Here is an 11,557-nt window from a genome sequence, read left to right as displayed (position 1 = left end):
AGGTCATCTAATGTCACATCAAATGTATTTCCCTCTCCATACACACACCCCACATGTGTAAATTTCAATTTGAGTATATCGGAAACATATTTCTTTCAGCTTATGTTGATGAGCTCATGGAACAAGTTACATCACTGGTAGAACTTGAAAAGGACAAAGTAAAAGTTGATACAACTCCAGATGTCGAAGTTCCACCTCCACTGTGTTCTACGGTTGAGAGGCCAAGTAAAGAAAAAGCAATTGCAGAACATTTTACTCTTTTTTGATTCCTTGCCGAGGTAAATAGGTAAATAGAGGTCAAGCCTGAAAACCTCATAAACACCATATATTGAGAAGTGCAAGTTGGTTTAACTTCACACTTGGAGTGTAGGTATAGCCATTGGTAAGTGGAAGATCCATATTGTTTTCACTCAGTTGGAAGTAAGTCTGAAAATTGAATATCACATGTTCTATTCCAATAGTGAGTTCTGGGTTCCTATTGCTTTGTTGGGACAAAGGTCATTTGAGGTACAGAAATATGACATGTACAGCATACAGTAAGCAAGTGATACTTTCCTCCAGTCACAGGTATGCTTAATTCAAGTCTCATAAAGTTCATAAGGTCATAAAATCATAAGTGACCACTAAGGATTACCTTACCTTAAGTTTTTATTTTGCAAGATAAGCTTTTGTTATATACCATGTTCTATTGTTTATAAATTATTTTTAAACTAGGCCGTAGCTAGCAATAAATAGTCTTCATTTAAAACTACATAGCTCAAATGTATTAATGATACGTTTAAGGAGAAGAGTACGTAGCCTTGGTGACTGCAACACACATGTATGCTGCCATTAAAGGTACTCTGTATATTAGCCCCAAATTATAGCATACTATGGTTGCTAAAAGATTTCAAAAATTTCGTTCCCTTAGGTCTTTAATTTCCAAATTTTTTTCATACATTTTACATGAACACACTATATGACTGAATGTCCCAGTGAGGTAAATTTCCTACACGCGGTGGGTAATAAAAACAGTTTAGGAATTTTGACCAAAGGTGACCATATCTGAATATCTAGCATATTTTGGGCCAATACAGCTTACCTTTAATGATAATTCAAACAATTAGAAAGACAAACAGAGAAATTGAACAAATTAGTTGTCAGAATCAAGTACTGTAATAGGTTAGCTGCATTACTGTTCAATGTGTAAGTCTAACTGTAGATTAAGGAGTTTAGAGTGTATACTGAAATAGTGAAATGCTTGATTCAATGGAAAATTGGAATGAGCTAATTAGCCTTCCAGATCTGAAAGTGATATGGCTTTTTTGCAAACTTTAAGTGAAAAATGTGTTACATTGTTTAAAAGAAACTGTTTACGTGAAACTTTGAGCATTGTAGTGTATCTTTGCTAATAAGTGCCTAAGGCAGTATAATGGTTCAAAGTCATTTTCAAACAGAAACCATTGTAGTTCATTCCTTTAAAGTGTGATGTATAAGCATGAGAAAATTTTATTTTCAGGTCAAATCAGCAAGTTGAATTTTTTAACTTTATATGCTAGTCATATGCAGTGAATAAAACAACGCTCAGTGTTTGCATGGTACAGGTCAAAAGTCATTAGAGGTCAACAAGTCACACACTGAAACTTTTACCAATTCATTTTTAGTGGTCTTGAAGAAGTAGTAATTTCAAATACTGTAGCAAATAAAACAACAACTTTCAAATATAGAAGGAAACAAAGAAACTTTGAAATCTGTTCTTCTTTATTTCTGGACCTGAGAAGGGGTCACACTACTTCTTTATGTGACACACACTGCATGGTAGGTAGTAGGTTCGCAGAAACTATGTTATCTTTCCAGAGCTCAAGACTGGCCTTTCTGTCAAAAAATTGTTGTATGCAGATCAAACCATTTCATTAAGCTATAGATCATCTAGTCACTCCAGTCCTTACACAACCAAGTCGGGATACTAATGAAGTAAGAAAGGCAACCTTCATGGGTTACACGCGAATGATTACAATGAAGAAGTCAATTTGAAGTACACTTGTTACATCTGTATTGAACAGTTCTGTGACAGACAAAGTACGATGACAAGACGGCATGCTGTATTGACCGTGCTAAAACCATGGTTTCCCATCCGATTAAATGAATACCTCACTGTGGTCCCTCATGCCTTTTTTCTTTTACCAAACAAGGTTTCTTGCCACTTGGATTGCAAACAATAAGTATGTGAACTAGAAGAGGGAAGAGAAAAGACAGCTTTGAGAAGAGACAGCTAAGACTGGTCCCTGTAATGAATGAACTTACATTAATGGCACATAATTGCATGGTGAGTTATATAGAAAGGAATATCAACAGTTCTTAGTTCTTGCAAACACACTACCTATTACATAATCTGTAACAACTTTTTTTCTACTTTATTGCAGAGATTTACTACACATGTTGTGCCCTCTGGTGTTTGTACCAAGCAAATGTTTAAATGTTGTGGAATTTTGGCTTCCTGCTTATTGGCTCAATTGAAACGCTATCAAGTAGGCTACTGGAAATTGGGTGGAAATTTAGATACGAAAACACCACCAAAGAAAACCTGTCAACCCTTCATGTTTCTTCAGGCAATTACTCGCTTGTTAGTGAAAATATAGTATGCATGAGGTAGTGGAAATAGAAGTAGTTACTAACAGAGAAGTGAATCATCTGCAAAAAAATGCCCTGATAGAATAAAACACAGTGTTTGAGACTTCAAACTCTGAATCCTACTTTAATACCCGTGGAACATAATCATATATATTCTGACTGTCCTTAACCATTTGTTATAATGAGCCCTCTTGAAATGTTTGACCAAAGGGGGAAAAAATAAGGAATCAATGGCAGGAATGCTTCTGCCTAAGATCATGTGTAGTATCTGTACATAGTTTCTGATGGAAAGGAAATTACATTGCTACACCCTGACCTGATCACAGTCCACTGGTCATGATGTAGGGGGACTGGGGCCGAGAGGTTAGTCAGTTGACAATGTTGCTGTGACAGCTGCCGCCGTTCGTTTCAGTTTCGTGCCAAGGTTCTTTCTTGGGCCACTTTTCTTAAAAAGTATCAATGGCAGGAATGGATGAAGCCTATGCATACTGTATCCTATGCTAGGAATCCTACATAAACATGGTCATCCTCATCTCCCGGTGGCGGAAAGATAGCACGAATCGCTGAAACAGCACAGTGGTAGAACGATTCTCAGGTGACGACCAAGGAAACCCCATATCCATCTTGCAAGCTGCCGGTAAGAGATGTGCCGAAACATTTTATGTTGAGTACCCTCATACGGTTCATTGTACTGCTGCTTGTACTGAGACCAAGCAGTTTGGAGAACATGAACATCAAGACAAACGGATTGAAATCCTGGATGTTCTGTAATGCACCGGTAGGGTTGGCTTGGTGATACAGTGTCCTTGCATCGTCTCGTTTTTCCAGGACCTGTGGAACCTCTGAACAACAGACACATTCCCTCCCAGATGGCATGATCTGACAGTTTTGATAGGTGCACCTAGATAAGAATGATAAAAATAGTTGAAATCAGTATACTAGCCTATGGCATTATAGTACTCTATTTCAATTTTTATATTTCAGATTTATTTGAAATCTTCACAAGATTCACCAGTGAGTGGGTTCAATTGATTATATTACCATGCATAGGGTAGGGCCTATCAGACTCAAGAAAAAACTATTGGGGACACAAATTGCTGTGTTTAGTACAAAATAATTGCTGACATTTTGTTATGAACAGCATAGGCTGTCCTTATTCTCATCGAAAATGAAATATGTGTGGCTATGCTATACATCCTGTGCACTAGAAAGTAGGCCAGCCTAGACTGCAACCAATGTATAGCAAAACCCATTGGTGATATTTGCACATAATGTTACGAAAATAATACGATCATGATTATTGATATAAATTTGCTGACATTGCGTAGAAACATTACGTAGAAAATGTTGCGTAGAAAACATTGCGTAGAAACATCAGAAGATACTGTTCTGAATGTGACCCATCACTGTTTATCATCCTAGCCTTACAGTTACAATGCATAATTTTCGTATAGGGAACTTGAAAAGCTATAGGCTAGCGTATAAAGCCTAGCGGTAACGGTTTACAGTAAACCAGTTTCATGACAGAGAAACCAAATAGCCAGATGAAACCCCCACGGTACGTTAGGGGTTTGGAAAAAAGGAAGATTTAAAAAAAGTTTCTTAGTTTGTAGTTGCTTCTTACCAATCTAACGAATGTATTTGATGAATGCGAACGTGGTTCGCTAATTCCCCTCCCTCTTCGTCGTCATCTTCATCGTCCTCTGGTTCATATAGATAAGGCTTAATTGCGTTGACCACGGGACGGTCGTTTTCAGGATCCTCACCGGCTTCAATTTCGTCGATATCGTCTTCTTCACATTCTAGAAACATTTGTCCACTCTCACTTCCACTATTTTCGTCATTTGACGACATTCCGACTTGATTTGGTGATATTTAAAAACTTATGTATAATGTGTCATGTGAAGATGTGTGTAGGTTATATACTACAGTAAAAAGATATTTTGCCAGTCGTCTGAATCGTTCACCTTTCTACGTCATCAGAGCGAACAAAAGCTTGACCTACATTGGAGCGCAACTTCGGCAGAAAGTAGGTCATCGTAAACATTGGTCTAAATTTGGCAAAAAATGCTTGTTTTATTGGTGTGAAGTTGTTGTTTTTTCAATGAATTAGTGTATTACTTGGGGTAAGCAACTTTTATCGAGTGATATTGTGAATATATCAAGTGTCATTTTACTATATCTTTAACACATAGAATACTTTCTCTTCCTTTCACAGAATATTACATAGAACAAACCTTAAAGCTGTAGTAACTTTAATATTAAGTTGCCAGCTCTGTTACAGTTTACTTTTAAAGGTCAAGTGACACGTAGACTTGACTTTACATAATATTAAACTTAACAATTCTTACATTAAGAAAAACCCAACACCGCGATTTTTTTCGTCTCAAAAGGGGTAGAAATCGGTAAAAAGTACTATTACGTAATAGATTCAGTGACATCACAAGGGGGGGGGGGCGCAGAAGAGTGAAAACTGTATATGTTCTGCGCAGTGCATTGGGTATGTAGAAATCTCAAACTTCTCGAAAATATTACCTTATTCAGCAGTCTGTTACAAGAAAGTTAAGATTTGGATTAAGATGAAAAATCACAAAATGATACATAAACAACGAACAAAACATCTAATGACTTCTTTTTTCATAAGTCCCTTGCATTTTCTTCCTATCAAGCAACATAAACTCCGCAAAAATCGGCTAGATTGACTCGTTCAGGGAAAGTCGAAAACAAATGACGTCATTTATTTACCAAGTCGAAAGCAATGATATCGTCGCAGGGAACATGCTACCACGTACAGTTGCTATAGACGCACTGTAGTACGCATATATACACAGCACCGCATACACAGCATAGCTAATACATATCGCGAAATGGCTGCCGGTGGCATTGACTCACAGTATTCAGATAGCAATTGCGGTGAAGGCCGGGAAATGGAGGACATGGTCGACAATCGTGGGGAAGTTCTTCCCTACATATTCGAACCGGAGACCAGCGAAGATTGAAGCGGGATCGGACAGCGATGTCGAATTTGATCGTCTTGACGGATGGTAACGTTAATCCTAGCCTACTTAGTATAGGGTAGTTGTGTCACTAGTTAGGCCTAGAACCGATAAATGTTTCCTAAATTTGTCAATGGGGCAGCAAAATAACATGAGAGTGTAGTCGAGTTAAGTTAAGGAAGTTACTATGTTTCCTAAAAGTTGTGGCATACCCTGCCTCATGAACATGTCACACAGACATAAATCATTTGGTTAGTAGATTGAAGGAGCCAATTGGAAGATTGCACAACAAATTCAGAGGTGGTCTGTTATTAATCTTTCTAGCAGTAGTGGCAAATTAGTAAAGATACCACAAATCAGATAGGGGGGGGGGGGGGGAGAAGGTGGCACCTTACACCAGCTTTTCGTCATTTCTGCTTAAGCTAGTGGCATAACCAGATTTTCTGAATCTAGGGAATGGATTCAGAAGTGGGAAAATGAGTTGGAAACAAGGCAACATAGGCCTGTTTTATTTTCCTTTGCAGAGAAGAGGCTACCCCCTCCTTGCTAGTTATGTCACTTGTAAGGAGCTTCAATGGTAGATTGCCCTTCAGAGGTGCCCCTTTTCTATTTTGACATGTAAGTATGCCCAACTAATTGAGGCCGGTATGAAGTGATTGAAAATTGGCTCTTTATCATTTGAACTGGTTTGTATTGTTTACAGGTGTCATTGTGGCCAGTGTGCTGTGATGCCCACAGCAAGGGAGTGTAGATGCTGCAGCGAAATAGATAAAATAAGGACTCTGATGGATGAAGAAGGTGCTGCATGCATCACCTTACACCCAGGTATTGAAGCTGTGTGCCTGAACTCATCGGTGCTACAGACATCCTACTACGTGTACCGTCAACAGTATGGTGGACGTGCACAGGAAAACAGCATCCAAGAGTAAGTATAGAATACATTATTTTTGTTGTATATCTTTATTCATTGCTCTGACCTGCTGTTGAAAGATGTAACAATACAGAGGGTGAATTCATAGTTTTGTTTCGTTGTTAAAGGAATTACATTAAGATATAGATTTGATCAAGAAAATTTGTGCACCATGTTCAAAACCTGCTTCTGATTAGGTCATTTTGTCCAAAAACTGGTGTAATGTCCTTGAGGTTAACCCTTATCATGCTGACTGACATAGTAGTCATTTACACTGAGCCATGGAACCAAATGCCACACAACAAATTTCCACCATGCTTGTGCATGATCCATTTACAAATTTTAGTCCCCGAGATACAATGATCAGTTTGTTTAAATGGCATAGCTAGGCTAACTTTAGGGGAGGCAGATTTAGGGGCCAAGCAAATTCTGGGAATTATATAGAGATTTACTTTAAAATTGACGTCCCCAGATGGCTGCCAAGCTTTTATGTGTCTTCATCTTTCATAGCTGGTTTTCATGATTATTTTACAGGAAATACAGACACACAGCATACAGACAACTTGTACGGATGAGCTGGCAGTTTTTAGGGAAGCAGGTTTGTGTTGTTCTCCCATCCTGTGCGGTAAGGAGGATTAGAGAAGCTTTACCATCTGAACAGTATGAAGGGTTTAAATTACCAAGACTGTGAGAATGTGGACTGTTTACGCAAGTCATAGTATCATGTCTGCAAAGTTTTATAGAAACAGGGTTCAGTCCTGTCTGTTTTGTGGCTGAATGGTGAACATTTTGGAATTCCAGTATACATTTTTCTGGTTCATGGTATTAACTACAACCTTGGATGAAATTTTACATTTTCAAGTTTGGGAAGTACATAACAGTAATAAATAATAAAAACTCAAGTTAAGTTTTTGTATGTATTCTCTCTTGTAAGCAAAGCTGTCACTTCTAGTAGCCTGCCAACAAAATCTGGATGATTGAAATCTCAAATAGACTAGGTTACAATAGAAGAACAGTTTGAATAAAGTAGCCTAAACCACTATGTCAATGGGATCTGGAGAGCTTAGGCTTTCATTTTAATAAAAGTGTAGTGAAAATCAATCTGAAATTGTTCATTAATCCATGGAATATAAAGGTTACTTGATCATAAATGGGATAATAAAATCACATTTTATCCCATGCGGGGAACAAACAGCAAATTTCTGTCAATTCATTACAAGAAAAACAAAAAATTGGCAACATGTTTGAAACACCAAATTTGCATACAAATATGAAGTCAGCATGAAATTGATATTTATGAAGTCTAAGCTCTCTAGAGAGGAATACTTGTCATTGGAACTTTTGTTTAAATATAATGTTATCATTTAGTTATTTACAATGGAAACCAGATGTAAGTAAAACTTTAATATAAGAGTTTAGCAACTTCCCTAAAGGCTGGTAGCGACCTGTTAATTAACACTGCTCTGCAGCTGTGCCATACAACATGTGAACAGACGATTCACAGAGTCGATTGCTCTCCACTACAATGAAACAAAGTTAGAAATTGGGAGGCCATCAACCACTTCAGCAAAGCTTTTGAAATCTGCTTCGGTGTTGTTTTAGGGCATCCTCATTGTTCGGATGAACATAGGAGCTTGCAAGTGGTGGTGGCTCTTTTCTGACAGGAACAGGACACTCCTCTCCCAGAGTTCCACTTCTGCAGAAGTTTTGCAAGCAGTCAAACAGTTCCCATACGTAATCTGTAGAATAGTAAAGATATGAAGAATAATATAATAATAGTTCATGAAAACATACCATTTAGATAGAGACATTATAATCACTCCATTTCTTTCAATAGTCATGGCACAATGCACAGTTGTCAGTCAAGTCTTTGGATGACCAACTAAGGCAACAGCTGATACACCTCGATTGGTGTGGATACATGGGTCATGTTTTACCTGACAACTTGTGCCTGAACAATTCCGATATATTTTTTTTACTGATTACAACAAAAACCCTACACCTGTTTGTGTACCTAATATTATGAATTATGTAATCTTCAGCAGGATGTGTGGTCATTGTCTCAGTAGCTTAACAACTGTTTATATAGTAAAGTAAACATGTGGACAGAGTAACATCCTGTCCCATCCCCTTGTAATCTATAGTAAAAGAGTGTATAAGATGCAACTTTCACCATTTGTATTCAGTAGCAGATATCCAGCCAAGTGAAGATATAATATACTCTGTTAAATCCAACTACTTGTTTGTGCCTTTATTTCTTGTTCACATACAGCTGTGACAACTCTACCAGATACAGTATGTATACGCTAATTGAAGTAAAGACTGATGGCCTCACCACACATTCCAGACTGCCCCACAGTGTTGGTGTCAATATTAATAATGATCCTCTTTCAAGAAAGTGATAGCACCAATTGATTTTCCAGAATAATCTACTATCAATGTTGAAAATTACCTTGAAGCGTCATCTTTGTCATGTTCAAATTCATCAGATGAGTGAACTGATGGAGTGTAGTCCGGACTACCTGGCGGTTTTTCGGTGAGGATGCCACAGCAGCAGACAGACCATCATCGCCACTGTGAGATGGCCCTGGTTGCTTTGATGGTGTTCTTGTCTCTGTTGGTCCAGTCAGCAATTTCAATGGTGGTAGGGGGACCGGTGAACACTGGACTTCTACATGTGTTACATTCACTGAAAATTAAAATAAATGCTTATTATACCACACACATACAGTAGGCTGCTCTTGGACAGGGGTCAGCTGCCTAGATGGTTCACTTATCTTTGCTCAAGGAGAGCATATCCTCCTACTTTATGTGGCTGCAAAAATATGGGCCACTCACACCATGAGCATTGCAAATGACTTCAGCTTGGTTTCATATAGTATAACTACAATGCAATCTCCCTTCTCTCAGTAACTATAGATGTAGCCTATATATATTTTCCTGTGAAGCCATCAGGTATAGCCTCCTCAACCACTCTCGTCAGGCAGGCGGATATGATGGATAAAATACAATGTATGTTATCCCCTAGTCAGCCTGCCCCGATGTGCAGTTTTAATTGCTAGTTTGCTTTCAACGAGAACTGTTTCTAAAATTTTGGCCCCTGTACTCACTTCTGCTATAGAATACTCTATAGATGTATGAAAGTTTTCCATTCTTCCTTGTATTACCCTAGCTTACACTTCTCTACCACATTTTCTCCCCCACCCCCCCTCCCCATCCATCACTCTATTTATGCCTATTTGTGGGGACCTTTCGGGTGTAATACTGCTGCCTCCTTTTTGTCTAGTAGCTTGCCCCCCCCCCCCCCATGTACATGCCTTGATGTTTTACTGGTGGAGATTCCTTGTATCCCGTTCAAAACTGACTACTTAAATCTTTTAATGCCTGTAACGTACCACCTTCCCCCCACTTTCCCAACTGTTTTTCGGTAATTAAAAGCACATGTATATAAGATCATGCTACCTTTAGATGGAGATGTACATTCTGCAGAATCCAGCCTTGTATTTTCACTGCAGTTGGTTGGGGAACAGCTTCTAGATTAATCTTAGTAGTGAAAATTGGGAAAGAAAATTAACAAGGAAGTTATGAAAGTTCATTTAAGAAAGCAGTTTGTTTGTTTAATTGAAAGCACCTGTCACAAGCGTTTTCTCTTGTAACAAAAATTGCAGCCCTACCACCAAAAATGGCAAAATGTATGGATGTCATTTACTGTGCAACATATGAGCTATGAATCTGAGTATGAAGATAGTTGGGAGCACATTATTGGGTAAAATGACATGTAAACATCTGATGCTTGTTATTCTGGATTTTTCATGATGTACCACTGATAAAAGTTTAGTTAGCCCTAGCCTACGCCCAACTTTATCGTCTCCATACCTAATTTAGGGCCTAACTAACTGAACGAAATTATAAAAATTAGCCTACTGTAAGTTAGTAATAATACTAAGCTAGTACTTGTACTTGTAGTAGGCCTAGGCCAGAAAATACACTTACTCTTTTCCGATCCAGCTTCGCAACTACTGGTCTACTTGTTTCTATATCTCCTCGAGATTTGAAGATACTTTCTCCAAATAGAGAAGGAACGGCATTGTCTTGTAGACGGCGAGCTGTCGGTGTTCCAAGTCCAAGTTGCGCGGATAGGCGATAGGAATCGAATCTTTAACTAGTGAAGGGCGCACTGCACACATAAGATTCGCTCGAAGGTCCAAGCCAATCTTTACTTATAGGCAGCTAGGCTGGCTGAGTGCACTGGTACTAAGCTATCGCTGTATACAGTGTTTGACGAACACGAAACTTTCTTGTACTGTTGTGCACCCATTCTCATATGATATTTTGTTTACTGTCCGTGACGTATTGTTTACGGCTTTGATCTAGGTTAGCATATTAGGCATACTTAGTTTTGGTAACATTGGCGGTTCCCCCATGACGTCATTATCTTACGGAATTAGCTTGTTTATTAACTTAATTAAAACAGCAAAGAAACAATTGTGGAACTCCAAATTTAGAATATAGGGTTTTGATATGTAGCTTTTCAATTTGTGCAAGTTTGAAGGAAATCTGTTACGTGTCACTTGACCTTTAAAGCTGTGTGTGTTCTGCTGTAGTACAGAAGACCAGTCTTCTGGATTACTGTATGACTCCGCATTGTAATAATATTACTGTATGACTCCACATTGTAATAGTATTACTGTATGACTCCACATTGTAATAATATTACTGTATGACTCCATCTTGTAATAATATTACTGTATGACTCCACATTGTAATAATATTACTGTATGACTCCACATTGTAACAATATTACTGTATGACTCGACATTTTAATAATATTACTGTATGACTCCACATTGTAATATATTAGTGTATGACTCCATCTTGTAATAATATTACTGTATGACTCCACATTGTAATAGTATTACTGTATGACTCCATATTGTAATAATATTACTTTATGACTCCACATTGTAATAATATTACTGTATGACTCCATATTGTACTACTATTACTGTATGACTCCATCTTGTAATAATATTACTGTATG

General features: G+C 38.0%; 2 protein-coding genes and 1 long non-coding RNA gene across 5 annotated transcripts; 1 reads left to right on the top strand and 2 right to left on the bottom strand.

Annotated features, from left to right (window-relative positions):
- Positions 1 to 1,722: 1,722 nt before the first annotated feature.
- Positions 1,723 to 4,792, bottom strand: LOC139983424 (uncharacterized). 2 transcript variants are annotated; one of them, XR_011798665.1, is made up of 3 exons: positions 4,235 to 4,792; positions 2,927 to 3,511; positions 1,723 to 2,210 (listed from the first exon to the last, which is right to left on the bottom strand). XR_011798665.1 is itself a non-coding variant. In XM_071996971.1 (2 exons), the coding sequence occupies exons 1-2, from the start codon at positions 4,462 to 4,464 to the stop codon at positions 3,202 to 3,204; spliced, it is 540 nt and encodes a 179-aa protein (XP_071853072.1). In that variant the 5' UTR covers positions 4,465 to 4,792; the 3' UTR covers positions 1,723 to 3,201. The 2 variants fall into 2 exon arrangements, 1 of the variants encoding a protein (XP_071853072.1); XM_071996971.1 differs by having other exon boundaries at positions 1,723 to 3,511.
- A 269-nt stretch (positions 4,793 to 5,061) lies between these two features.
- LOC139983351 (uncharacterized) lies at positions 5,062 to 8,953 on the top strand. 2 transcript variants are annotated; one of them, XM_071996881.1, is made up of 3 exons: positions 5,062 to 6,224; positions 6,310 to 6,531; positions 7,051 to 7,207. In XM_071996881.1, exons 1-3 carry the CDS (start codon positions 6,181 to 6,183, stop codon positions 7,205 to 7,207), a joined length of 423 nt encoding a protein of 140 aa, XP_071852982.1. In that variant the 5' UTR covers positions 5,062 to 6,180. The 2 variants fall into 2 exon arrangements, 1 of the variants encoding a protein (XP_071852982.1); XR_011798614.1 differs by having other exon boundaries at positions 5,072 to 5,654; positions 7,051 to 8,953.
- On the bottom strand, positions 8,119 to 11,095 carry LOC139983361 (uncharacterized). The gene is made up of 3 exons (XR_011798629.1): positions 9,979 to 11,095; positions 8,969 to 9,205; positions 8,119 to 8,255 (listed from the first exon to the last, which is right to left on the bottom strand). It is a non-coding gene; the product is annotated as an uncharacterized lncRNA (long non-coding RNA).
- Between the last annotated feature and the right edge of the window lie 462 nt (positions 11,096 to 11,557).

This window comes from Apostichopus japonicus, chromosome 16, assembly GCF_037975245.1.
Source record: "Apostichopus japonicus isolate 1M-3 chromosome 16, ASM3797524v1, whole genome shotgun sequence".
Lineage (NCBI taxonomy): Eukaryota > Metazoa > Echinodermata > Holothuroidea > Aspidochirotida > Stichopodidae > Apostichopus > Apostichopus japonicus.
The sequence above is the reverse complement of the archived record's forward strand: the minus strand, read 5'-3'. Positions and strand labels throughout refer to the sequence as shown.

What these genes read in the sequence shown, in the direction of transcription:
- LOC139983424 (XM_071996971.1), bottom strand. Translation starts at nt 4,464, where the DNA reads ATGTCGTCAAATGACGAAAATAGTGGAAGTGAGAGTGGACAAATGTTT. An exon ending in CAAATACATTCGTTAGATTG is followed by an intron (nt 3,512 to 4,234) that starts GTAAGAAGCAAC and finishes ATTCTTATCTAG; the next exon opens with GTGCACCTATCAAAACTGTC.
- LOC139983351 (XM_071996881.1), top strand. Translation starts at nt 6,181, where the DNA reads ATGGTAGATTGCCCTTCAGAGGTGCCCCTTTTCTATTTTGACAT. An exon ending in CCCCTTTTCTATTTTGACAT is followed by an intron (nt 6,225 to 6,309) that starts GTAAGTATGCCC and finishes TATTGTTTACAG; the next exon opens with GTGTCATTGTGGCCAGTGTG. An exon ending in CAGGAAAACAGCATCCAAGA is followed by an intron (nt 6,532 to 7,050) that starts GTAAGTATAGAA and finishes ATTATTTTACAG; the next exon opens with GAAATACAGACACACAGCAT.